A 26,196-nucleotide genomic window follows, 5' to 3' on the forward strand; every position below is an offset into this window, starting at 1 on the left:
GGTTAGGGCTGGGGGGAGGCCCGGGGTGGGCTGCGGGCTTAGGGTGGGCTGTGGTCGGGGGGCTTGAGGGGCCTGGCGACCGTTGCAGTGCGTTAGGGTCTGTGAAGCATGGCTGGGGAAATGTCCCTTATTAATCCCCGCCTTTAGCGTCCTCAGCAGCCCTGCCGGGTTAATGGAGGGGCTCTGAGCCAGGCAGGGGTTCCTTCGACGACCCGAGGGGCAGCAGAAAGGGGCAGAGCCGGGGGGATGGCCCGTGTCCCCAGTTTGGCTCCAGAGCAACGTGTGCAGGAGCAAGTGCTGTGGGCCAAGGCTTTGCTTACCAGTGGGCTGATTTTAATCTGTTATTCTTTCATTTTTTCCTTGTCTTGCGTACATGTGTCCGCAAATGCCCTCCAATATTTGTCATTACTTATTGTTTCTGCCTTGTTTATAAATGGAAATGTGACTTTAAAGTAAATATAAGTATTACGGTTTTTAAATTCTCATGTGGACCGTAGCATATAGAAATGTATAGCTGGATCAAGGGAGGGCTGGACGTCCGTGGGTAAAATGCCCTCCTCGGGGCATCGCAAGGGGCGCGATAAGGGGAGTAGTAAAGACAGCGGGAGATGCACCACGGGGCCTGAGGGGCTCGTGTTTCAGAGCTGGTCTGCTGTGTACTTGCTCCAAGACCTGGGGCACAAGAGGATTCCGTTTTTTTCTTGAGATGCATATATTAATATTAATCTTTATAGCTTTCATGGATGATGAAATAATATGGTGGAAGCACTTTGTAGGTTAAATACCGTGACTATGATACAGAAATAGAAATACCTGAGGAAACTTTTCATAATAATAAATACTCATCAATAAATAAATTTCACACTCATAAATAAATTTCACACTCATAAATATTCCATATTTATTATTCATGAGAATAAATACTTCACATTATATAGAAGTGTATAGAGTTGGGAGCTAGTGGTAATGCAAGGTGGGATATGATTAGTTGTTGAATACGTTTACAAAGTGCAAGTGTAAGAAGATATATTACTATATCTGTCTGTCCTATTGGTTCTGTTTCTCTGGAGACCCTAATCCAGTTAGACACATGGAGAAAGTCCAGCTCCCAAGGCCCAGATTCACAAAGATGCCTGAGACTGAAGCTGGACAAGAACAGAGGACACTGCCCTGCCCCACTCTGTGCCTCAAAAGCAATTAACAATTGACAAGCAGTTTTAATAACAAGTAACAAGCAGTGGCCTCTACCACAAGGGAGGGTCAGGCCTGGAGACACTGGGAGGCAGAGTTGTGCAGAGATGACTGGAAGCTGAAGGCGGGCAAAGCAGGAACACTGAGTAAAACCTTACGGCATCTGAGTGCCCACCCTAAGCACAGGCAACTCTCGGGAAATACAAGCCTAAGGTGCACAAAGGGAACCATAGCAACAACCCCCACCAGCTCCCCTCCTGGGTAGACTGACTCAAACCCCATGCTCACAGCCAGACAGGAGAAACGGGATTCCACTTCTAGGCACAAATACTATTTATCTCAGTTTCTACTTTCCTTCTACACATGATGTCTATAATTTAATAAAATTATGAAACATTCAAAAAAAGCAAGAAAAAAATTGTACATTACCAAAAGACCAAGCAATCAACAGGCCAGACTCAGAAACAGTCCAGAAGTTGGACAAGGATTTTAAAATAACAACGAGGACTGAATAAAATATGTGGGTAACATGAACTACAAGAAGGGGAATTTCAAGAGAGAGACGAAAACCATGAGTCAAAAATCAGTGGCAGGGATCCAAAGCCCTGTCGGAGATGAAGTCTTCCTGAGCAGGGATATCAGTAGACTCAGCACAGTTGACGAAGGAATCAGTGAACTTGAAGACGGGTGGAGAGAAAGTCCCCACACTGAAACAAAAGCTAAAAATGAGGGAGAAAAAGAAACAGAACAGAATATCCAAGAGCTGTAGACAATATCAAACGGATTAACATACGTATAACTGAAGGCCCAGAAGGAGAAAGGAGAGGACATGCAGAAGAAATACGTGAAGAGATTTGGTCGAGACTCTTCTAAAAATAATGAAAGACACCAAGCCACAGGTCCAAGAATCACAGAGAAGCCCGGGCGGAATAAACACAGAAGCAAGCAAACAAACAAAAGTCTAGACGCTTCATATCCACACTGTTAAAACCAAAGATAAAGACAAAAACTTAGAAATAACCAGGGGAGGGGCCGTCCAGTGGTGTAGTGGTTAAGTTCGTGTGCTCCGCTTCAGTGGCCTGGGCTTCGAATTCCAAGCATGGACCTAAACGTAGCTCATCAAGCCATGCTGTGGCGGCATCTCACAGACAAAGTAGAGAAAGATTGGCAACAGATGTTAGCTCAGCAACAATCTTCCTCACCAAAAAATAAAAAATAAAAATAAAAAAAATAACCAGGGGAAAAAACGTTATATTAGAGAAATAAATATTGTAATTACAGATGATTTCTTGTCAGAGCCTGCCATTCAGAAGACAATGGCGTGGCATCTTTATAATACTAAAGAACAAAAGTGTCAACCCAGATTTCTATAAACAACAGAAATTTCCTTCAAATATGAAGGTGAAATAAAGACTGTCTAGCTAAAAAAAGCTGAGATAATTCATTGTCAGCTTACCTGTGCTGAAAGAAATATTAGAAGAAGTTCTTCAGGCAGAAGGAATTAATGTGATACCAGACAGAAATCTTTATTTACATAAATTAAAAGCTCCAGAAATGACCAAAAGAAAGAAGATAAATATAAAGGACATTTTTCTTACATTTTATAGCTCTAAAAGATAATTGTGTAAAACAAAACTACTAATAACATATTAGGGAATTTACAGCATATGCAAAAGGCAAACATGACAACATGTGGGAGGGAGAAATTGCAACTATACTGTTGTATGTTTCTTAAACCACATGCGAAGTGGTCTAATATTATTTACAAGTTCACTGTGATAAATGGTCTAAACACCCCCTGAATAAAAAGCAGAGACTATAAGATAGGGTTAAAAATCAAGACCAATCTGTAGGCTATTTACAGGAAACTCACTGTAAATATAACAACTGGACTGGTTTTCGATTGCTGCCTAACAAATGACCTCAGACTTGGCAACTTAAAACAACATACATTTGTTATCTCATGGTTTCTGTGGGTCAGAGGTCCGGGCACCAGCTTAACTGGGTCCTCTGCTCAGAGCTTCACAAAGCTTCAGTCAAGGGCTCAGCCACGCAGTGGTTCTCATCTGAAGCTCAGGGTCCTTTTCCAAATTCACTTGAGTTGTTAGCAGAATTGAGTTGCTTGTGGCTGTAGGACTGAGGTCCTCCCAGAGGCTCTAGAGGTGGCCCCTCTTGATAGGCAGTTCACGGCATGGATATTTGCCTTCTGCAAAGTCAGCAGGAGAATCTCTGGCTTTTAAGGCTTTCTTGAGCAGGTCAGGTCCACCCAGTACACCCTCCCTTTTGACTAATTCAAAGCCAGCTGAGTAGGGACCCTAATTACATCTGGGGGTCTCTTCATCATTGCCATCTAAAGTGACCTCCATCCTATTCACAGGTCTGCCCCACTCAGAGGGAGAGGATTATCCAGGGCTTGTACACGAGTAGAGGGGGATCGTGGGCCATCTTAGAATTCTGTCTACCAGAACAATATAGACAGGCTAAAAGTAAAAGAATTGGGAAAGAAAAACCATGAAAATACTAACGAAAGGAAAGCTGAATGGCTACATTGATAAAAAAGTAGTCTATAGAACAAGGAACCTTACTGAAGAGAAAGACAGACATTACATAAGGATACATGTGTTAATTTACCAGGAAGACACAATCCTAAAAATGTATGCACCTAAAATAGAGCTTCAAAAGACATGAAGTTAAAACTCAACAAATCAAAAGGATAAATAAACAGATCCTAAATTATAATTGCAGACTTTAAACCTCCTTTCTTAGTAATCAGTAAAACACCCAGGCAGAAAATCAGTAAGATTACAGAAGGTGTAAACAATACTTTTCCCTTAAGGTCAAGAAAAGGTCAGGCTGTCCATCCCAACCTCTCCAATTCAACATAGTAATGGGCATCCAGCCAGCGAAATGAGGCAAGGAAAGGAAATTAAAGTCATACAAATTGGAAGGGAAGTAATAAAGCTCTTTATTCAAAGATAACATGATTGTCTACATACAGAACTCCAAAGAGTCGAGAAAAAAAGATATTCTAGGACTAATGAATTAGCTTAGCAAAGTAGGAGAATACAAGGTCAACATGCAAAGATCAATGGTATTTCTGCAATGAACAACTGGAAAGTGGAATTAAATCATCAGTACCATCACAATAGCATTAAAAACCATAAAAACCTCTTTGGGATAAATCTAAGATTTTTATGCTGAAAACTACAAATGTTGATTTTGAGAAAAATCTAAGACCAAAATAAACGGAGAGACAGACTATGTTCCTGGATAAGAAGATTCAATGTTATTAAGATGTCAGTTCTCCCTAATTTAATCTACAGAGCAATGCAATCTTAATCAAAATCTGAGTGGGACTTCTTGTAGATATTTACAGGCTGCTTTTAAAACTTATATAAAAAAACAAACAATGAAAAGTATTTTAAATAAGAAAAAGTTGGAGGATTTACCCTCCCTGATTGCAAGATTTACTATAAATCTGCAGTCATCATAACTCCAGGGTTTTGGTGAAGGTTAGACATATAGATCAATGAAACAGAATAGAGTCCAGAAATAGACCTCTGCAAATATGATCAATTAATTCTTAGCAAAGCTTACAAAGTAATTCAATAGAGAAAGAATAGTCTTTTCAAGATATGGAGATGGAAAATTGACCTTCTACTTGTCAAGAATCTTGATGCATACCTCACACCATTTACTAAAATTAACTATGTGATTTTCTGAACAGCATTTCTCTCCTCTTGGTCTCAGTCTCCTTATCTGTAAAGTGACAGAAAAAAAAAGAAGGAAAAGAGCTATTCTAGATAAACTCTGAGATCCTTATCCTTTGCTTTCACCTCCTACACTGTATCCTTCTTATCTTTTGCATTCGTCAACCTCATTTATTCACTGGGTTAAACTTTCAATGAGCAATGTGTGCATGCAAGTCTCCCTGAGGCTAATGGCAGCAGAGGCCATGGGTGTCATGGAGAAGCTGCAGAAGGTCATGACCTCTTATGACTTCTTACGTTGTCACTGAACTGCTTCTGGCACCTCTTGTGCAAATCAACCCCCTTCACCCTCTCTGCAGTGGGTCGGTCTTGCATTCATTTTTTATCCTTGTCCAGGGCTGTGCTTCCCTTTCTCTGAAGAAGAATAAAATGTGACAAGTTTACTTTTCCTTTGGATAAAGGCAATTCGGTAACACAGGTGGTCACCCCAATTACCAGGTGAATTTAGGATGAACTCCGTGTGACAACTGGCGTCGTCAAGTTCTCTTATTTGGGGACTAGTAACGGTTTATCTCGAGACCATGTAAGTCGTGGGCGGCATCTGCTGGGCTGTCTGACAGGGTGGGATGTCCTTGTCTTTGCAATCTCTTCGAGGACTGTGATGTGACGCCACTCTAACACTTGTTCGATGACAAAACTGTTTCTTTCTCTTCTATTTTGGTGGAGAGGTTTTGTGGATTGGCGGGAGATTTAATGTATTTTCCCCAACAAATCTTAGACAATCATTATTATGTGACTCTGAGCCTAAACTCAAAAGTCAACAGAAAGGAATCTGGAGATTCTCTGGGACAAGACTGGCTCCTGCCTAAGCCCACGCTGTGCTCTCCAGCTGGCTTTGCAACATAGTCGTTTTAAGTCCGTTGCTCTGGCCTTAAATGTGCCATCAGTTGACAAACCTAGGAGCTACAGCCCTGCTCCCAACCCGCGCCTAACAATCGACATACAAGTTCCAGTCCCAGTAAGGCCCCATGGGGCTTGTCTGTCAGATGGCACAGAAGGGGCAGCCAGCACACGGGGCCTGGGGAGCCCCTCAAAGTCACGTCCTCAGCGCTGTGCTTCCAGGCCCTTTGTGGACCAGCAGTGCCTTTCCTCCCTGGTAAGCAGGAACGTTCTGGAATCAGAGGATGGAGAAGGGGCCTGGGGAGTTGGGTGGCATAGGTGTTCCTGCGACGGGTGCTGAGGGGAGCGGCTGGTGCCCCACAAGAACTTTCCAGGGTCACAGGGGGCGTTTCTGAACCCGAGGGATCCGTCACTGCCTGCACAGCCTCTTCCTCCGCATCTTGCTTATTCTAACAAGTCGCGAAAGGAAATGGGAGGGGGCCTGGCGGTCCGCGGGCTCTGACAGGAAGCGGCCGGTGCAGGGGGACGCGCACGCCCGCGCGCTCGCTGCTCCCGGGTCCGGTGCGCAGCCTTTCGCAGTCGACCCCAAGGGACGCGTCCTTGGCTGCGGGGAAGGGGGGGCGCTCCATAAGCGCCTTTTCTCCTCTTTCCCTGCTGCCAAGCCTGGAACCTTCGGCTTCACGCCCGCTTCCTCCTTCACTGCGTCCGCCCCGCCGCCTTCCCGACCCGCGGACCCGACGCGCCCCCCGCGCCCGGTAAGGGGACCCGGTGAGGGGCCCAGCGTCTGCGGGGGGGCGGAGAGCCCAGGGGTTAGTCCAGGCTGCTGACTTCTGGTGTGGTCCCACATGGGTTCCCATACTTCTGTGTTCGCCCAGCCTGAAAGGGGGCGATGACGGTGAGCGTTATGGGCAACAGCAGATTTCTAGGGGTGCAAAGCAGACTTGGAAACGCTCCCCCTGCGTTGCCAGCCCTCGAGCCACAGCGCTGCGGGCTTCTCCGTCCCATTGCCTACTTCTTAGCCGCTTGGTCTTCATGAGACTCTCAGGGTTTCATAAAGCTGGACCAGTGTTCTCCTGCCATTTAACAGATGAGAAACGGAAACTCCCAAGGTGCCCGAGCGAGGTGGGGGCGCACTTCTCAGTTTTTCCCTCTTAACTTCTCATATCCCCCGCCCCAAGCCCTGACATGCGCGGGGTCCCAGAGAGGCCTGGGCCTGCAGACAGGACCCTTAGGGCGCCATAGGCAAATGTGCGGTCATTATTTTCCCACCGCAGTGAGCCACATGTTCCAAACGGGGCCCCTCGGTGGACTTTGTTTTGTGATATTGATCTTCTGGAAACCACACATTCTCCCCCAAATGCCCCACACCTTTCCTATGACACGATGTGGACTTTGCTCTGTGGCAAACAGACTCATGTTCAGGGCGAATGGAAACAACCCCTTTGTCCGCCAGACCTTATGCGAGAGACGCGTCCCGAAATCACAATGACTAAACTGCCAAGCAAGTGACCGTACCCCTAGGGAGTACAGGGACGGGGGCAGACGAGTGAAGGAGACACTCGTGAACAAGGCAGACAGGAAATATTTTTGTCTCTCCTCAGACAGCGTTAGAGAGCCTGCTTTCCCGGGGTTTGATAAAGTGAGGTATCGTCGTGAAGAAATCGGGCTCGCGTAATTGTAAAGTCAGAAGGTGCATTATGTCCCCTTGCTTCAGCCTCCCTAGTAAGTGGGGCCTCCTGCCATCCTGTCAGATGCTGTGATCCTCTCTGCTTGCCCGCTGACTGCCGCTGTCTCACGACTCCGGGCCCCACGTAGGGGAAGATTAGTAGAATTTTTCTTCTGGAGAAGAATTCTGCCTCCATTCTCAGTTCTCTCGCTTTTACCTGCTCTGAGCCTGGCGCTGCCACACTCCTTCAGGTCTGCAGTGCTTCCGCCAGGCTTCTCCTGAGCTTGGCTCAGTCCTCTTAATATTTTGTCTATGACTCCTGTTAGCATCTCCGTCAATATCCTGTCTGACTCCCTCTGGACACTTTGTAATTTGCTCATAGCTGCCTAAAACTCTATTCCTCAGTGGGACTCGGGTCTGCTCCTGCAGCCTGAGCCACGGGGAAGATGGTTCTGGAGAACTCCTGCCCCGCTCCTCGGATCACGTGATCTGAGTTCGATTGGTTTTTTGTGACAGCCTCATTGTTGCATTTGGGTCACACTAAGTCAAGTAAAAACACCAGGCTGTTTTAAACTGAAATACTTCCGTTCAGAACAGCTTCTGCCGCCTGCAATTTTATCTTTCTACTTATTTATTTATTGAAAAATATGTACTCAAGATTTTGCAGTACAATTCTCTGTGTTGGTTTTAGGGCTGGCCTCCAGCCTGTCAGTATCAGTCTGTGTCCTGACCATGGGCTGACAGCCTGGCGTGTGGTGTTCCAAGAGGCTTGTGGACTGACTTGGAACAACCTCTTTCCTCCTGTGGAATCAAGGAGAGTGTACAGGCAAAGCATCCATTTGTTGCCCTTAGCTCCACGGCAATTGTGTGACCTCGGGCAGGTCATTTCATGCTCAGTTTCCTAATATTTTAAATGTTAACACCTATCTTGATCACAGCACGGGGAATCTAGGAGAACAAGTGAAATAAAGGACGTGAAAGAACTTTGAAAGCTGTGAGCGACCGCACGGGGATCAGCACGATGGTGAAGTTCGTCACCAGCATCGCCAGCACGGTCATCGTCTTTACCGCATCGCTAGATTCATTCCAGCATATTTTCTGAGGTTTCCAAGCCTCAGAAATGTCGCCTAAGGTAGAAAAGATGTCGGAGAATTTGAGCGGTTTTAGCAAAAGCGAAGATTTGGGGAATTCTCACCCACGGCTGGTGCCAGGGGGACTTGGCACAGCCCTCTTGGAGTCAACTTGGCAGCGTGGAGTCAGCTGGGAAGTCTGTGTCCCAGGTGACCTGTTGCACCTGAGCACGAGGAGATCTGTGTGGGGGTGGTTGTGCAGCGTTGTTCACGGTGGCAGGCAGTTATTTTGAAAGAGCTTAAATGTTTGTTAACAAGTAATTGGATAAAATGTTACATAAATAATGTCATTTATGTAAAAGTTTAAAATACAAAAGCAGTGCTATATATTATCTATAGATACATGTGTATGTCGAAGCTTAAATACACAAATGGGAATGATACATAAAAACCTCAGAATATGGTTGCCTCTGAAGGGCAGGGGGAGGGAGAATGAGACCGGGGAGTAGAAAAAAATAAATGAAGTACACGGGGAATATTTTAACTTTTTCAATCAAACAGTACAGCTGCAGGAAACATGCCAGCATCCTTACATTTGTTCGTTGCAGATGGTGGGTATTAGTTTTATAACTGTGTATTTCTCCACCTAAGAAGTTTGTCCCATAACGGGATAATCTTTAAAACTGAATAAATAAAACACACTCATAGAGTTCATCTTAATTATGGTTGAATTTCACATGCTTGCCTTTTTTAACGTATGTGTACCCTTTCTAACACCGAGAAGAATGACACAATATCATGCCTCATTTGAATGAAACATTTATGCCAATGGTTGTGCCAATTTCTGGTTAAATCTGCTGTGATAGAAAAGTGGTGATTATTGGGAGACCAGGACATCAGAACCTACTGGGATAGACGTTTGATTGAAAACTGAGCAGGAAACGAGTTTATCTTGACTTTGTCCTGAGTGTTGATTCTTTCCCTTCAGACACAGCACCACCTTCTCTCCACCAGCTGCTCAGGGGGAGGGAGGAAGGTGGTCGTGCTCGGCCATCTTCCACTCCTTCCTCTCCTGGCACTCCTTGAAGGAGTCCTCGGCCCCAATTCCATCCTCCCATTGGAAGGTACATTGCACTTTCCTCTTTGCCACTAGAATATCCATCTGACACAGAGTTTCCAGCACTGGAAATTCCAAGTACTTTAAACCAATCAGTGTCATTTACAGCAAGGCATTTTTTTCTCTATTCTAGTATGTTTACCTACTTTGATTCCAATAAAAAAATAATAATGATGTCTCACTCCTCGTTCCATAGAAGAATGCTTTGTCTTCGTTTTATGCCTTTTCAAGTTGGAGGGAGATAATCAACTGATTGGTTTCAAAATACTTCCTGCTTTCCTGTAAGCTGGGAAAAAAAGCAACAGTCAGTTGCCTTGCGTTAACATAACTTAGAATCGTCTGGTTAGCTTAAAGTTATTTGTAGACATTTGAAAGTAAAATATGAGTTAGAAAAATGAGCGGTGGAAATGGCTCATCTAAGGGTAGTTATTCTTAGGAATCTCAACTGGAGGCATTCTCAGGCCTCACCGACTCCCATATGGACACTTGCTTTTTATTCCTTTCCTGTTTTGATTGCAGAAGAGAATGGAAGGGCTTCAGAGGAGCAGATACGGAACTATAGTTGAAGGTAAGAAAGCCTCGCAGGTCTCGGGAGCTGCGGGCAGCGGGGGAGTCCCTGTTCTCTGTCCGCCTGGCCCCCACCTCCGACACACGGATGGAAACCCACTTGTTTTAAACAGGAGGAGAAAAGGGCAACTGTCATTTATTCTCTACCTTCCCCGTTGTCATCAATCCCGCTCACACGCGGCAGTGTGATGCTGCCCCTGCACACGATGTGGGAAACGTGGAAATGAAACTTCTGGTCTGAAGTTGGAGGATTTGAAACTGAATTGTGAAAATGTTTCTCCTTCCTTGTCTGCTCTTAGCTGAAGAAAAGGAAAAGTTCCCCATAGAGATTTCGTAACCGTGTTTGCTACAGAACACCCAGAATGCTTTAGGAAAGGAAGGACCTACCCAGAATAGAAGAAATAAAAGAATAGACTTTCGGAGCCTAGAATGAATTTAGGATTCGTTTGGGCTCATAGGAGCTCAAGAAATCCTCAGCTCTCACCCTCTGCATCCCTTCAAGATCTTAGCTCTTGGCTCAGTGTTGCCCTCTCCAGCACCACTTTATTTTAACAATTTCCTGTGATTCAATCATCCAGATAGATGGTCTTTCCAACACATGTACATTTAATGGTCTTATCTTCCACTCGTCTTCAGCCACCCATGCAGAGTCATCTCCCAGACTTGTCCTTGACATTAACTGTGACCTCTGTCATCTCAATTTCTAGCATCCAACCCCCCACCCAAAGGGCAGAGACCCAGAGACGTTCAGCTGGTCCTGGGTGGGAGGTCACTCCAGCTCTGACATGGGAGACTCCCTTTAACCCCAAGGTTCGGATGTGTGTGTTGAGCACTTCTATACACATGTGCCTGGGAATTTGTGAGTGGAAAAGAGGTGATAATATTTTCTCAATGACTTCCCATCCTCTGCCTTCTTCTAATCTCACATTTATTTAGTGTGACACTGGCCTAGGCACCGTCCACGGAAAAGCACAGGGACCACTTTTCTTTCAGAAAAACTGTATTTTCCCAGGTGTAGATGAGATGCTTGGAGCAGCCTCCTTAGCGTAGCACTTCTTACTCCGGTCTGTGGGTCCAGATGTGGACCCCCTGTGATCCAATAACCCCTAACGTTGGATCAAACTTTTGGATGTGTTTAGATGTGACTGTTTTTCTGGGAGACAGAATCACAGCTTTTATGAGATATCATGAGGGTCTGTAACATAAAACTCTTAAAAATCACTAACTTGGGAAGATCCAAAAATTCTTTGTTTGTAGACAGAGGAGAAGATAATCAGTTTGGAACATCGTCCTCATTGAGGATCCTCCTGGTGGGCAAAACAGGCAGCGGGAAGAGCGCCACAGGGAACAGCATCCTCTGCCAGCCAGCGTTTGAGTCCAGGCTGGCGGCCCAGTCCGTGACCAGGACGTGCCAGAAGGCGACAGGCACCTGGAACGGGAGGAACATTCTGGTGGTTGACACGCCCTCCATCTTTGAGGCCAAGGCCCAGAACCAAGAGACCTACAAGGACATTGGGGACTGCTACCTGCTCTCGGCCCCAGGGCCCCACGTGCTGCTGCTGGTGACCCAGCTGGGGCGCTTCACTGCCCAGGACACGCTGGCGGTGAGGAGAGTGAAGGAGATCTTTGGGGCAGGAGCCGTGAGACACATGGTCGTCCTCTTCACCCACAAGGAGGACTTAGGGGGCGACTCCCTGGACGAGTATGTAGCGAACACGGACAACCACAGCCTGAGGAGCCTGGTCCAGGAGTGCGGGAGGAGGTACTGCGCCTTCAACAACCGGGCCACCGGGGAGGAGCAGAGGGAGCAGCTGGCCCAGCTGATGGCCGTGGTCGAGAGGCTGGAGAAGGAGCGCGAGGGCGCCTTCCACAGCAACGACCTCTTCTTTGATGCACAGATGCTCCAGCGAGAGGGGGCCGGGGTGGGTGGAGGAGACCACAGGCGCTACCTGGCCAGGGTGCAGTTGCAGGTGGAGAAGCAGAGGCGAGACCTGACAGAGAGTGAGAGTAACTGGGTGCTCAAGGCGCTCCTCAGAGCCAAGAACTGGATGCTTGCTCACCTTGGAATATCTGCTGTTATTGTCATATGCACTTTGATTTTTCTTGCTGTTTTAATTAACTTGTGTATTTCTCATGGACACTGAGCATTTTCAGATGAGTTCTAAATCAGCTTTTTTTTTAGTCACCATCTCTGTTTGTAGGGTACTTTATTTGCTTTTTACATAATTTCACTTTCAGTTTCTCCTCCTTGCATCAAACATGTCATCCATTTTCTTCAAGTGCTTTTAGGTAAATAAAATCCAAAGGAAAGAAATATTTTCCTTTTTTACTTTGCTAACAATTGTGAGAGTAGATACTAAACGCACTGGATGCTGTCCTGACTGTTCAGGGGCCTGCGGGGGCAGAGGGAGTGGACGGGGACACTGTGTGAGTGCCTTGCCTCTGGGCTCCCCTTTGCCAGGCCTGCCCCTGAGGCACAAACAGGTTCCATCAAAAGCTGGTAGCACAGTTCCTTATTTCACGCGGAAACATACTCAGATTCCATCATAGGTTGTAAAAGATGACACCCCATCCCCATCCCCACCCGCACAAGAGAGAAGAGGACATTCTGGGGGGAATTGCGCAGGAGGGCAGAGGCTGGGAAGAAGGGCCAGAGGAGCCCTGGGCTGAGCGGGGAGCAGAGAACAGGAGTCCCAGCGGCAGGATGGGCCGCGCCTGGGGGAAAGACGAGTTGGTCAAGGGAAAGAAAGGAACTCAACTTCTCAGAGCAGGGCGAGGCAAGGCCAGAGCTTGGGTCTTCCAGGCTCAGCCGACCATGTGGTCTCGGTTGCAGCTGCTCAGCTCTACCCTGGTTGTGCAAAAGCCGCTGTGGACGAGACATGCATGAGGTGCGAGGCTGCATTCCCATAAAACTCAGAACCCTGAAATTTGGATTTCATGTAACTTTCATATGTGGTGGTGAAGTGTCATTCTTCTTTTGATTTCTTCATTTAAAAATGGGAAAACCCTTCTCAGCTCTAGGCCCTTCTCACCTCACAGGCTGTACAAACAGGTGGCAGGGTGGATTTGAGCCAAGGACTGGAGTTTGCGGACCTCTGTCATAGAGTAGACGTCCATTGTTGGTGGCGCTGCGTCGTGATGCAGCACCTTTAACCCTGAACACAGTCCAATCATGTGCCATCTGTGGGAATCTGGGGAAAGGGTGGTGTTCCGCATTTCAGTGGTGGTGAAGAGAAGAGGACAGACACTGGGGTGAAATCTGAGCAGAGGTGCGAATTCAATGGGAACAGGAGGTCCCGGGGTGGCCCCTTTCCCACCCTCTCCTTCTTTTTGGAAGCTGCCCCCGTCCTCTGCTCCTTTGTACCCAGTAGGGGAGGCCTGCCATCGTCCCAGGCAGCCTGTGACTGGATGGGTCAGTGTTTAACTCCAGAGTGTGTCTCAGGAACTTGACTGTGACACCCAAGTGTCATTCTACAAACCGCCGTCCATGTGAAGAGTGCCATGTTGATCGCAACAGCTCCCTCACAGAGCTGATTGCAAACACATGTGGGCATGCTGTGTATAAGCCCCTCAGACCCTCGGAACCCTAAGGAGCTCTGAGTGCTCAGCCCGAGGACTGCCTCCTCGAGGCAGTCTTCCCAAATTGTCCAGCCTTACGTGGTCTCCCCTCCCTTGGCTTAATTCAGTCCAGCTGCACAGACATTTGTTACATGCGCACTGATTGTCAGGTTCTGCACTCGGCACCAGGAATGTAAGATAAATAACACAAGGTTCCTGCTCCACGAAAGCAGGGGAGCGCTAGAGGGATGGAGCCATGTAAAACTGGGGTGGAAGGGAAATTCGCTTGGAGGTAAAGTGTCAGCCAAAAGGAGAGCACCAGGCTCAGCAGAGGCTCCCTGGATGGGGTGGTGCTTGAGCCGACGAGGAGCCTGCTGGCCTCTCTGGACTCACTTCAGGCTGAGGGAGGCCACAGTCAGGGAGGGAATGAGAATCAGCTCTGGGAGGAGGGGAGCAGAGAGGGGGGGCGGGGAGGGGCCTGTGCGGCACCCTCAGACCTCAGACCTCGAAGGCTGTCTCACAGAGAACAGGAAGTCACTGGAGGCTTTTAAGAAGGTTAGGATAGTTTAGGAAGACCCCGTGGCGGCAACGTGGCAGTTGGGTTATATAAATGCAAGCCTGGGGACAGAATAACATTTGGAAAAACAGAATTCATCCCCGCGATCAGGGCCTGAGCTGTAGCAATAGGAATGGGGACAGAGAGGAAGGACACACTGAGACACTGAGGAGGTGGAATCAATACAATGTCATCACGGGCAGCAGTATTGGGGAGGGAACCAGTTTTTGTCTTGGGCCCCCTGTAAGGTGTGCCCCGGACCTTCAAGGCCTGGGCCTTCAGAGGGAGAGTGTGCTGAGCAGAGGAAGGCAAAGACTTAGGGTCTGGCCATGCCGGCCTTGAAGCCCTCTGGGCCACCGCTCCAGTCGTCCAGGACATGGTTGGTGATGGGTCTCATCCTCCCTCCAGGGAAGGCATAAAGCAGGACCAGGTGTAGACTCGGCCCAAGTCAGTCTCAGGGAGCAGGATGAGGATGGCCTCCCTCCAGGGGCGGAGACGGTCCCGTCCAGGCCTCCCAGGGATGTGGGGCACCAGCAGGGCATCTCTTTCATCACAAGCAGTGCCGCTGGGAATCCAGATGACGCTCCACCATGGCCGATTTCTAGGGGGAGTCAAGCTGGAGAGTTAACCTAGAGATGTTTGACAGCAGAGCAGGAGAGAGGGGTTGGCAACCCTTCCCTCACACATGGACGTTCACCAAAATAGTCCCTGGAAGGTGCTCAAAGGTGAGCTCTGTTTCTCCCCAAAACAGTAAAGGAAGCACACAGAAAACCCGCCCAGAGGCGGCCACACTTCCCCCCCGCCTCTCACTGTCACTCTTCAAAATAATCCAGCTAAAAGGGGTTCCACTTCATTCGGGATTCAGTGAGGGCCTACTACGCAGTGGGCACTTTAGCAGCAGAGGGAGGTCCTTCCTGATTCTGGGAACAAGAACAGAGAGGTCTGTTCATTTATTCTTGATGCCACTTCCTCGGAGGAAGCGTCAGAGTGGGAAGTTCTGACAGATTTAAGGAGTTTGTAAAGGAATATGGAGAAGTCTTCTTTAGTGCAAATGCCTTCAATTCAGGTAAAAGGGACCCCAAACTCAAGTAGCGTAAACAATAAGGTAATTCATTGAGTGACATGACTGGAAATTCAGAGATAGAGTGGGCTTCAGGGCTGGTTGACTCAGGGCTTAGGTTTGTTCCATCGCTCTGCTCTGCTTTGAAGTGTCGCCTTCAACATCGGGCTGGTAGCAAAGTGGCTGCTAGAGTTTTGAGCATCACATTCAGACTCAAGCGTGCCCAGAGGAAGAAGAGAGACTGTTTCTTTCTGAGCGTTTCTCCTGGGAAGGGAGAGACCTTCTGGCCCCACCCCTGCAGATGTTTCTTCACTTCTCATCTGCCTGAATTGGGTCTCAGGACTGTTCCTGAACTAGTCACTGGCAACGAGCATGGGATTGGACACAGGCAGCCTGCTGTCACCTCCTTCTGAGGTGCAGGGCTCCCTTCGGGAGAGGAGGAGGCTGAGCCAAACCAGAGGTCCAAAAGGGAGGGGAGGGAGCTGCACAGACAACAAACCGTGTCCTCTACAGAGCGTGACAATTTCAGAACAGGGGACACACAGAACCATGAGTCTCATGAGGGGATTCTTCAGAAAATGCTCTGACACACGGAATCAATGATAATACAAGATGAGCAGTAAAATAAGAAGAAAAAGTAAACTACACCAAACAAGAAAAACACAAAACTCATAATGCAAAATCATCCAGTTCTTGGCTCTGAGGAGCGCCTTGAGCGCCCAGTTACTCTCGCTCTCTGTCAGGTCTCGCCTCTGCTTCTCCACCTGCAACTGCACCCTGGCCAGGTAGCACCCGTGGTCTCCACCCACCCCGGCCCCGTCTCGCTGGAGCATCTGTGCATCAAAGAAGAGGTCGTTGCTGTGGAAGGCGCCCTCGCGCTCCTTCTCCAGCCTCTCGACCACGGCCATCAGCTGGGCCAGCTGCTCCCTCTGCTCCTCCCCGGTGGCCCGGTTGTTGAAGGCGCAGTACCTCCTCCCGCACTCCTGGACCAGGCTCCTCAGGCTGTGGTTGTCCGTGTTCGCTACATACTCGTCCAGGGAGTCGCCCCCTAAGTCCTCCTTGTGGGTGAAGAGGACGACCATGTGTCTCACGGCTCCTGCCCCAAAGACCTCCTTCACTCTCCTCACCGCCAGCGTGTCCTGGGCAGTGAAGCGCCCCAGCTGGGTCACCAGCAGCAGCACGTGGGGCCCTGGGGCCGAGAGCAGGTAGCAGTCCCCAATGTCCTTGTAGGTCTCTTGGTTCTGGGCCTTGGCCTCAAAGATGGAGGGCGTGTCAACCACCAGAATGTTCCTCCCGTTCCAGGTGCCTGTCGCCTTCTGGCACGTCCTGGTCACGGACTGGGCCGCCAGCCTGGACTCAAACGCTGGCTGGCAGAGGATGCTGTTCCCTGTGGCGCTCTTCCCGCTGCCTGTTTTGCCCACCAGGAGGATCCTCAATGGAGATGATCCTGGAGTTGAGCTCTCTTTTCCTCCACTTGTTAGAGCGCATGAAAAGTGAAGGTGTAATTGCTGGGCCTGAATGTCTGTAACCTCCAGATACAGATGTTGAACCCCTCACCCCAGTGTGATGGCATCTGGAGTTGACGCCTTTGGGAGGTGACTTGGTTTAGATGAGGCCAGGTGGGTGGCATACCCATGATGGAATTAGTGTCCTTATAAGAAGAGGAAGGGGGGCCAGTCCGGTGGCGCAGCAGTTAAGTTTGCATGTTCCGCTTCTCGCCGGCCCGGGGTTCGCTGGTTCAGATCCCGGGTGTGGACATGGCACCGCTTGGCAAGCCATGCTGTGGTAGGCGTCCCACATATAAAGTAGAGGAAGATGGGCATGGATGTTAGCTCAGGGCCAGACTTCCTCAGCAAAAAGAGGAGGATTGGCAGTAGTTAGCTCAGGGCTAATGTTCCTCAAAAAAAAGAAGAGGAAGGGACCAGAGCTCTCTCTCCACCATGTGAGGACACAGCACCCACGAAGCGGACTCTCACCAGACACTGAATCTGCTGGCACCTTGATCTCCGACTTCCTAGCCTCTAGAACGGTGAGGTGGCAATATCTGTTGTTTACCACCCACTCTACGCTATTGTGATCCAGCAGCCTGAACTAAGAAGGTAATAAGTGCCTTTTGAGGAGGAGGAGGATCAAAGACAAAAAGGAAAAGACCCAAAGAAATGGCGTCGATCAATTAGGCATCACACCCTCTGTTCCCATCACCGGGCTGTGCTCAGAGCAAACACCAGACTCCCTCTCAGGTAGAGACCTGAGAGAACCCACATGGGGCTAGTGGAATAAACTACCCCAGCTGGCCAGAGCCCTTGGGACCTTTCCTTTTGGGACTGCCGAATTTTGCCACCCTTTCTGGAAATTTCTCTCTATTCAGTTCCCACCCTGAAGGCCTCAAGCTGCTATTTGATGCTCAGCGCTTCCTACAACCACTGAGATGTTCATACTCTCCTTTCTACTCCTCCCATCCGTGCCCGGTCTCTGTTGTACAAGATGACAGGGTTTTATCTGGAGAAACTTACCTTCACCAAGGACAGCACGACAGCAAACAGTCTAATAGGTTGTGTTTCCTGGGGAAATGCATTTGCTTTGTCTTGGGGTGACTCTAGTCCTGTGCCTTTCACTGCAAGGTGGGAGGTTTGCTTGCCCAGTGCTGAGTTTGTGGCCCCAAGTGTCGCGAAGAGCTCCACCAGATCCTTACCTGTGGTGACGGTGTCTTTCCCGCCCTTCTGAGGCCCTTCCATTGTGTTCTAGAGGGGAAAGATGCAGGGATTGTTCATACCGGCAGTGGATGTGACACCTGACACAAAACCCCACATTTTATAGATGAGGAAATTGAGGGGAGACAAAAGGACTACTGACGGTCACACGTAATTTAATGGATGAGCCAAGACAAAAGTCCAGGTCTGCTGACCCTCAGCCGTTCTTAGCACTAGACTGAGCCTCCTCCCGAAGAGGGTATAGACAGCGCCAACATGCCAGCACATGCATGTGGTTTCCTGTGACCTGTATTTAGCTCATAGGAGGCATTGAACATGTGCTGTCTGCCCAGAAGACCAATCAAGGAGGTTAGTGATTTCCTGTTGAGCTCCTGGTGTCTCAAGCTCTTGTCTGCCTTTAGGGTCTCAGTCCTCGCACCCCAAACTCAAGTTTGCCTGGCAAAGTATCCCCCTTTGGTAAATTCACAAAAGAAATTCCCTCCTCAGCTTCCATGGTGATGGTGGAATGGAGGGTGACCAAACATCCGCGTTTGTCCAGGAGTGAGAGCACTCCCTGATCAAAGGACCTTCAGTGTTGGAACTGGGAAAGTCCCAGGCAACCAGGATGAGTTGGTCATGCCAGGGGTAGGAGATCATCCTGAGTCCAAGCGCCGTGTAGTGGAGTGTACATCCAGTAAACAGAGGGAAGTCCTGATTTGTTAGGCTCACGGCAACTGTTACACTACAGAAGATCCATCTTCCATGCTCTTACTCGAATAGTCTTGTGCCAGTAGCTACCCCGGGGCATCTCTCTTCTGCCCACTCACCTTCTTGCATTGTCTTCCAGATACCTTTCTCCCGATCCTTCTCTTTCTTCCTACCTCCTACTTCCTGTTCTCAGGGAGGGTGTCCATTCAGGCCCCACCCAAGAATGATTTCACAGCCTTCACTACCGGGAAAATCCCACACAATCCTCTCCAAAGCAAATCAGGACCTTGCTGTGTGCAAAGTTTCAGGGTATTTTCCTTGTAACTGTTCAAGGAGTTGATGCTGAAGAATGAATCTCCACCTGTGGAATTTCAGGGTCTATGACAGGTGAACAGAAAAAAACACTGTGAAAGAAGTGGCTTTTCCCAGTTCTCCTTGGGATCACGCCATACAGGATATGGTCCAAGCCCTCCACACACGAAACCAGCCACAGCAATTACCTTGGCAGGAAAAATAATTCCCTAAATATAAACAGCTTGGGAATCATTTGAATTTAAGTACCAAACGTCAAAACCCAGCTTCCGTCAGCCAGTTCCCAGGTAACATCACTGTAACTCCTTCTAATGCTATTTTAGAGCCAAAAGAGAAACGGTGGCAACTTTCTACACTTGGAATCTCTTCTTTGACCAAGTCCCATGGAAACTAGTCGACTCTGGCTTGTAAAGTCTGTCCCAGCATCTGTACAATTCAAGGGAGATGCATCCAAGCCGAGGAACCACCACACTGATTGTGCAGCTCAGTCCTGCATTTATGTCCAAGCAAGTGCCGCCCTGTCGGATGGAAGCTGGTCCTGAGCATTTGCTGCCATCCTGCCATCCTCGAGGGGGCTTTTCAAACAAGTATGATGGTTGGCTTAGGTGTCAGCTTGGATGGACCCTAGTACCTGGTGATTTAATCAAATACGGATCTGGGTGTTGCTGTGAGAGTATTTTGCAGATGTGGTCAAATAAAGGTGGCCCTCCAGGATGTGGGTGGGCCTCACCCAATCAGTTAAAGGCCTTAAGAGCAAACACTGAGGTTTCCCAGAGAAGAAGAAATTCTGCCTCGAGACTTCAATATCGACTCCTTCCCGAGTTTCCAGCTGCTGACCTGCCCTGCAGATTCTGGACTTAGCAGCCCCCACAATCGCGGGAGGCAATTCCGTCAAATAAACTTCTTCATATATTTATATTCTATTGGTTCTATTTCTCTGGAGAAACCGGACTGATGCCTCCATCCAGCTAAATTCTCTCCATGGAAACCCAGAGAAGGAGCAAACCTGAACGTAGTTCTCGTCTGTGGCTGGTCCCTTTCAAGGACGAGGCCTGTGGGGAGATTGGCTTTAGGATGTGGTTGCATGGAGAGCAGCACGGGGAGCATGTTCCTTAGAGATCAGCTTGTTCCCAATGCTGATGATTTTGAAACCGAGATGCTCTGTCTTCCGGTGAACTGCCCTTGAGTCATCTTGAATTGTGGTCTCCGGAGAGGGCTAGGGACGAGGGGGTCCTGAGCCTCCGAGGGAAATGCACAGCTGCCAGGAAAGTGACAGGAGTGGTGAGCACTGAGGGGCAGAGAAGGTGGTGCTGGAAGAGATGCAGACAGGGGGCTGTAGGAGGGCGGGAGCTGTTGCGCCTGGACTCCTGGAGACAGGAGTGAGCTCAGAGATCAGGTGACACCATCCACTCCTTTTAAATGTGAGGAAACAGAGACTTCTGGGTCGGGGGTACATAATACAGCCATTGCACAAAGAGGCCTGTGCCCAGGGCTGTGGGATGAAAGGCCATCAAAGGGAGATGGCAACCCCTTCCCAATGTTTCCCCGCAAACTGGGAGCCCAGGCAGGACCTGGGTGTGCTGTGGGGTGTGCTGGGAGGGGTCGGTCCTCGGGCCCTCAGGCACCATCAAACAGTGCTACTCACGTGATGTGTTTGGCCAGGCGACTGGTAGCAGGCCATTTATTCGGAGAATGAGAGGCTTAAATTGCTGCTCTCTCAGAAGCCAGCCTGCATAGAAAGAGAAGTGAAAAAGGGACTCCTTCGCAAGAACCGTCTAGGTTTTACTCAGTTTTCTCAATTACTTGTTGAGGATTTTTTCCCTCTGCAGTCACCGTGCCGCCTCTAGTGCAAACCGCCACAGCTCGGCCACTGGGTTCAGGGCTCCCAGGGTGTCCCCTTCCCTGCTCCGTCCCCTGCAGACACTGCACCCTCGCTGCCACATCTCTCCCTCAGGACTTCACCATCATCCTGCTTCCCCCGCTCAACAGCCTGTTCAGGGCTGGCCATCAGCACCCTCCTCATTTTATATCCATCGATCCCTCCATTAGTTCACTTAAAAATGGTACTAAACACCTCTATTGCCAGGCATTCCTCTCCCTGCACTTGGAGGACAGATCGACCCGTTCCAAGAACAGCTCCTGCCACAGAATCATGATTCCCTCCACCCACCTCGTGAAGCCCTATTGCCTGCACCATCTCCACCACACAGGACTGAAAGAAGCCTGTAGGGATGGGAAAGGGAGGGACACGCTTGGGAAATGGTGGGATGGTCTGGAACTTGGGCAGATTATCCTACCCTCATTTGCCAAAAGTAGTGATACCATCCTCCCTGCTTGCTCTCCTGGAGCATTGGAGACGGATGGCACGCTGGTCAGGAAAGGTTAACGAGGTGCCCTCATGAGAAACTGCCACTGTCAAGGGTGTGAGGCAGGGGAATGCCCCAGGAGCAAAGCCCTGCTGTTTATAACTCCATCCTGGCTGACGAGGGGGGAGAAATAATGTTCGTAAGGAATAAACTGCATTTATCAGAAAAAAAGCAAATGGTTTACCTGAGCAGATCAACGTGAGTCCTACTCTGAAATCTTTCTCTTCTCTTTAAGGTGGAAACTCTTTCCACCAAATTGTATTTAAAAAACAATAAGATAAAATTGAAAGATGAGCTTTCAGCCTGTTCTTCAAAGGGCATCCTATGACTTCTGGGGACAAGTGGGCGGGGGATTCAGGCCATTATCCATCACGCAGCAACGTGTGAGCACCTATACATGCCCCAGAAATGGGCACAGCAGCCATTCTGTGCGCACGTGAAAACACTTTTGCACAAACACGAGAAATAAGCTTGTTAGTATCACCAGAGGGCTACAGTCTGAGCTCACTCAGTGCGAACTTTAGGTTCTGAAATATATGGTAGCAGTAATTTTTCAGCTTGCACTTAGTTCAGGCATTGGGGTATATAAAAGTCTGGACCATGATTATTCAGGTGACCCAGAAGCCCTCAGAAAAGCCTGAGGAAGAAGCTTTTTGGCTATGGTCTGTTTTTAATAAGAGCTCCTTTTCCTTCTCCCCACCATGTCTCTGTAACACTTGTGTGCCAAAGAAATTCTCTGCCAGGGTTAGTCCAGAGAATGGAGACCCAGACAAGCCAAGGAACGCTGCATCCCGAACGTGGCCATCCGCTGCCCTCACTGTTCCAAACTGGCCCGTGGTGCATCTCCCCACCCCACCGTTTCCTCTCCTTCATAAAGACGGTTTCCTGTATGTGATTCTAGACGGCAGCAGACACGGAACTGAAGACAGGCACCTTGCTGGAGACGTTCTATGACCCTGACCTCCCTCTAGGTTCTCTGTCAAATGCCCTGTTCTCAGGTTCCCCGTGCTTTGACCCGAGAGGGAAACAAGGTTTAGTAGGTTCCTTCACCGAGGTGGACCTGCATTTCCACAGAAACCAGGAGACGTCCACCCCCACCCCCCGCAGTAGGCAGAGTGACAAGCACTTAAGAGGGGGACTCTGGCGGGCCCTGGGTCCCCACACGGCCCTGCTCGGTGCTCCTCCTCTGCCTCCGGGCGCTGGCCCTGCTGGGGCCCCTGGGGGGCCTGAAGCACCTCTCTGGGGACATTCTTAGTGTGAAGGGGCAGTTTGATCTGCCACTTGGACTTGTGAGTTCAGATTAATATAGAAAAACAGCCACAAGCAGAAAAGTGGGCTACAGGTGCCTCTGGGGTCTCTGCTCAGTGTGGAGGGGAGGGCAGCCACAACGCAGGCAACAGGCACAACTCACCGTTTGCAAATGAAAGCCCTGCTTCACTTACAATGTTAACACTCCCCTATTGATACTGTGATTTAACTTCTCAGACAACATTAGCTACCACCCGGAATGCGGGGATGCGTGCCCTCCTGCTGTAGAGGACGGAAAGGCGTGCTTTTAACATGTGGAAGGCACGATGGATTTTCTTGTTATTAGCTAGAAATGTCTCTCCCATCTCATTTTTGCCAGGAAAAAGAAAAGAAGGCTAAGGATGAACTCCTCCAAAACAAAAATAAGTATTTTGGGGAGACATTTATCAGTTCCAAACTGACTTATCATGAATACTTTTGTGCCTAAAGTTAACTCATTCAGCTATCTCGGCATATATTTTGTACACATTTGATACACACGGAAGGGACATTGCCCAAAGGTACCAAATCCACACGGGCCTTGTGAGTTTTTGTGGTGGAGGTGAACACATAGGTTTAACTGCCTTAAGCTGCCCAGGCCGATACTCCTGCGTCCACAGCATGGAGAGAAGACTGTGGGTCTTGAGCAGCTACTTCCTGTGCACTGGAGAAAATGCAAATTGGTCATGGAAAACAGAGTCTCGATTCTGTCTTCAAGCATTCCCTCAGCGACTATGTAGCCTGAGATGGGAGGCCTTCCATTTGGGACAATTGTATGCCTTTTCCTCTTAATTGCCTATTCATATTCTTAGTTGATTTTTTTCTGTTAAATTATATGTACTTTTCTTGTTGATTCAAGAAAGGCCTTTATTTATGATACAAGAAAACAAAATATTACCTGCTCTATAGAACACCTGTTCACAGTCCTTTTCTGCCCCTTTCATTTCCATGTTCAGAGTGTTAATGGCTACTCAGGCCTCCTCTTTTCTTTCAGCGCTATCTCATGGAATTCTAGTGATGGCTTTTCAAACCATAGGAGCTTCTAATTGCTGCTGAAAGAAATGTCAGCAATAAAGAAGGGGAAAAATTGTTCTTTTCCCTGACAGCTACAGAGAAAAACAGCAAATATTATTCCTACAAAGGAGTCTGTGAGATATCCAGTGCTTGAAAATTGTAGCTCTGGCCCGTGAAAATAACCTTTCATCTCCAAAAGTCTGTGAAATTATGGTCGTCTTACTTAGTAATGTGCTTCTCTATTAGTGAGATGTAAATTGAAAGCTAGAAATTCCTAACCAGTCTAAATACTTAGGAGATTTCTTAGACAACTCCAAAGGAGATCCCTGATATTTCCCTCTTCTACCACAGGCATGCAGGAACAAAATGAAACACGACAAAATAGTCAAAGAGTTTGAGACTCTTGCCTCATTTAAATTCACATACGCGAAGTAAAACAGAACTGTCCACTGTTGTCAATGTCTTGCCAAGACCACCCCCTGCTGTTTGTCTCTTAATTAAGTTTTTTGCTCAGTCTGAAAATCTTAACAAATGTTTTCTTTATGGCTTCTGTCATCCTTAAAAAGCCCTCCTTTCTCATCTCTTTATTTAAAAATATATTACTTGTGTCCACTCAAAAATCTGCACATGAATATTTATAGCAGCTTTGTTTGTAATTACCAAAACTTGGAAGCAACCGAGATGTCTTTCCATAGGGGAATGGATAAAAATACGGTGGTACCTCCAGATAATGAAATTTTATTCAATGCTAAAAAGAAATGAGCTATCAAGCCATGAAAAGACACAGAGGAAACTTAAATGCATATTACGAAGTGAAAGATGCCAATCTCAAAAGGCTACATACTGCACAATTCTAACACCATAACCTTTTGGAAAAGGCGAAACTATGGAGACAGTAAAAGATCAGTGGTTTCCAGGGGTGGGGGTCATGGATGAATAAGTGGAGCACAGATGACTTTTAGGGCAGTGAAATTATTCTGTATGATATTGTAATGCTGGATACATGTCACTATACATTTGTCAAAACCCATAGAAAGTACAACACAAAGACTGAATCCTCCTGTAAACTGTGGACTTTAATTAATAACACTGTTTCAATATTGGCTTCTCAACTGCAACAAACATACCACACTAATGCAACATATGAATTTGGGGGAACACAAGCATCCAGACCATAGCAAGCATTAAATGCATATTTCAAAAATAAGAAAGTTCTCAAAAAAGTAATTTTTGCATCCACCTTAAGAAACTAGAGAAAGAAGAGCAAAGCAGACACAAAGCAAGTAGAAAGGTCAAAACATGATAAAAATGAGAGCAGAAATCATGAAATTAAAAACAGATAAAACGATAGAGAAATATCAATGAACCCAAAAACTGTTTCTTTGAAAAGACCAATAAAATTAATAAACCTCTAAAAAATATTTTCCAAGCAAAAAAAAGGAGAAGACACAAACTACCAAGATCACCAATAAAAGAGGAGACACCACTACCCACCCCACAGAAATTAAATAGCCATTAGGGAAATGCTGTGAACAACTCTATGCCCATAGACTTGATGCTTTAGGTGAAATCATCTTTAAATAGTCTTTCAATTCCTTGAAAGACACAAACTACCAAAGCACACTCAAGAAGAAACAGATAGCCTAAATAGTCCTACATCTCTCAAGGAAATTAAATTTATACTTTAAAACCTTCCAAAAAAAGAAACTCCAGGCCCAGATTATTTTGTTGTCTAATTCTATCAAGTATTTAAAGAAAAAATAATGTCAGCTCTACATTACCCCTTCTGAAAGTAAAAAAGGAACACTTCCCAACTCATTTTACAAAGCCAGCATTAACACTAAAATCAGGGAAAGACATTGTAAGAAACAAAAGTTGTCATTTATCTCTCATAAACATAGATGCAAAGTTCCTCAACAAATTGTCAGCGGATGAAATCCAGTAATATATAAAAAGGGTAATACCCACGAGTGTGTTTCATCACAGAAACGCAAGGCTGATTCCACATTCAAGCATCAGTCAGTGCAATTCACCGTGTACAGACTAATGAAGAAAAACCATGTAATCATCTCAATAGATGCAGGATAGCATTTGACAAAATTCAAGAACCATTATAAAACTCTGAAAGTAAGAATAGAAAGTAAGTTCTACAATCTAGTAAAAGGCATCTACAAATATATATAATGGTGAAATACCGAATGATTTCACCCTAAGATGGGAGAAGTAGCAAATTTGAAACTATAGTATCCTAGAGTTCAACTACTCAGCAAATATATTGTAGCTAATGAGAGCCAAGTTTCTCACTGTCACAGAAAGAAATTACAAATGAGCAAAAGAAGAATGCTAGAATAAACTGGTGCTGGACTGGAGTCAGAAATATCAGTATCAGTATCTTTTAGTACCAAAAAGTAAGGAAGTGCAAAA

At 47.5% G+C, this 26,196-nt stretch overlaps 2 protein-coding genes across 4 annotated transcripts in view; one reads left to right on the forward strand and one right to left on the reverse strand.

Moving 5' to 3' along the window:
- Positions 1-5,860: 5,860 nt before the first annotated feature.
- On the forward strand, positions 5,861-12,535 carry LOC103545249 (GTPase IMAP family member 5-like). 3 transcript variants are annotated; one of them, XM_070616758.1, is made up of 5 exons: positions 5,919-6,556; positions 8,406-8,599; positions 9,526-9,661; positions 10,174-10,222; positions 11,479-12,535. In XM_070616758.1, the coding sequence occupies exons 4-5, from the start codon at positions 10,180-10,182 to the stop codon at positions 12,363-12,365; spliced, it is 930 nt and encodes a 309-aa protein (XP_070472859.1). In that variant the 5' UTR covers positions 5,919-6,556; positions 8,406-8,599; positions 9,526-9,661; positions 10,174-10,179; the 3' UTR covers positions 12,366-12,535. The 3 variants fall into 3 exon arrangements, with proteins under 3 accessions (XP_070472858.1, XP_070472859.1, XP_070472860.1); XM_070616757.1 differs by lacking the exon at positions 9,526-9,661 and having other exon boundaries at positions 5,861-6,556; XM_070616759.1 differs by lacking the exons at positions 8,406-8,599; positions 9,526-9,661 and having other exon boundaries at positions 6,199-6,556.
- A 3,386-nt stretch (positions 12,536-15,921) lies between these two features.
- Positions 15,922-26,196, reverse strand: part of LOC103544015 (GTPase IMAP family member 8-like) — a 27,640-nt gene continuing 17,365 nt past the window's right edge. Inside the window, exons 12-13 of the mRNA XM_070615357.1 lie at positions 17,372-17,486; positions 15,922-16,947 (exon numbers count right to left, since the gene is read on the reverse strand). Coding sequence (XP_070471458.1) covers positions 15,992-16,947; positions 17,372-17,486 — 1,071 coding nt within the window. The 3' untranslated portion in view covers positions 15,922-15,991. The remainder of the gene's footprint in view (positions 16,948-17,371; positions 17,487-26,196) is intronic.

The sequence above is a fragment of the Equus przewalskii genome, chromosome 4 (genome assembly GCF_037783145.1).
Source record: "Equus przewalskii isolate Varuska chromosome 4, EquPr2, whole genome shotgun sequence".
In the NCBI taxonomy this organism is placed as follows: Eukaryota; Metazoa; Chordata; class Mammalia; order Perissodactyla; family Equidae; genus Equus; species Equus przewalskii.